The 1,314-nt window shown below is 45.6% G+C and overlaps 1 protein-coding gene across 1 annotated transcript in view; it reads left to right on the forward strand.

Annotated features, from left to right (window-relative positions):
* LOC119282574 (probable glutathione S-transferase) overlaps positions 1-956 on the forward strand; it is a 1,175-nt gene extending 219 nt beyond the window's left edge. Inside the window, exons 2-3 of the mRNA XM_037562752.1 lie at positions 1-201; positions 260-956. Of these exons, the coding sequence (XP_037418649.1) occupies positions 1-201; positions 260-634 (576 nt within the window). The 3' untranslated portion in view covers positions 635-956. The remainder of the gene's footprint in view (positions 202-259) is intronic.
* The last annotated feature ends 358 nt before the right edge of the window (positions 957-1,314 follow it).

The raw sequence follows: 1,314 nt of genomic DNA on the forward strand, positions 1-1,314 counted from the left end.
AACAACAAGAGCGAGCTGCTGCTGACGTGCAACCCCGTCCACAAACTGGTCCCCGTGCTCCTTCATGGCCACAGATCCATCTGCGAGTCGCTCATCATCGTCGAGTACATCGACGAGGCCTTCAAGGGGCCGCCGCTGCTACCGGCCGACCCGTACGAGAGGGCCACGGCCCGCTTCTGGGCCCAGTTCATCGACCAAAAGGTACCATCTCTTGTGAACTTCTTAACAATATGTTTCTGTCCTGAACGCTATACTGCAGTTTGCTAGGCCGTTCTGGATGTCGATATGTATGGCCGATGGTGACAAGGAGGAGGAGGAGGACTTCTTGAAGGTAGCCAAGGAGAATCTGCTGCTTCTCGAGGGACAGCTTAAGGGGAAGAGGTTTTTTGGAGGGGACTCCATTGGCCTCGTGGACATAGCTGCCAGTGGATTAGCTCGCTGGCTCGAAGCCTTCGAGGAGATCTCCGGAGTGGATCTGCTCACCAATGAGGAGTTCCCTGTTCTGCACCGATGGGCGAAAGCATATGCCGGCGACGAGCGTGCTAAGGAGTGCCTGCCGAACATGGATGAACTGGTTTCCAAGTTCACTGCAGTGAGGAAGAAGTTTCAAGCAATGGCAGAGGTTCCGAAGTGATCCAGCGTTATCACTGTGAGGATATCATGGGGTTATAACATAAATCAATCGTATGGACTTAATGATCATGGTTTTCTGGGAAAAGGAACAAGCTACTTAAGTGCTGTGCCGGGTTTCTATGGAGTACTACTACTGTGTAATTCCCGTTTAGTTGTAACTTGTCTTGCTTTCTCAGATACAGAAATCTGTAAAGACATGGCAGATTGTATTTCTTTTCCAATGCGGAGTGCAGCCACCATTACTAGCAGATTGAAACTGATGCTCTGGTTTTAGATTGTTGTTCACTTATTTATGACCACGAGTTTGTATGTTTCTTTTTTCATTTGGGATGTTATTATGTGAAGCTGTATGTAATTTGGAACTGCTGCACAATCTGATTGTGTTGAGAAAATATCAATATTATGATACTCTAAATGTATGGTCCATCTATATGACCCGATTCACTGGTTGGTGTTATATGGTACTCTGTTATGTTTTGAGGAACTTATATATTGAGGGATTAGTAATATAGAAGACGCGATGGTGGCCTTCCCTCAAAAAACAAAAACATAGAAGACGCGAGTTGAATGATTCCTAGTGGTAAAATTGTACATGTCTTTTTTGTCTTGGTATGTTACAGTAGTCTTTTTAGAAAATCATGACTGGAGTACTGAACCATAACCTCTTTCGAAAATGGTTCC

Source organism: Triticum dicoccoides, chromosome 3B (genome assembly GCF_002162155.2).
Source record: "Triticum dicoccoides isolate Atlit2015 ecotype Zavitan chromosome 3B, WEW_v2.0, whole genome shotgun sequence".
Classification (NCBI taxonomy): Eukaryota; Viridiplantae; Streptophyta; class Magnoliopsida; order Poales; family Poaceae; genus Triticum; species Triticum dicoccoides.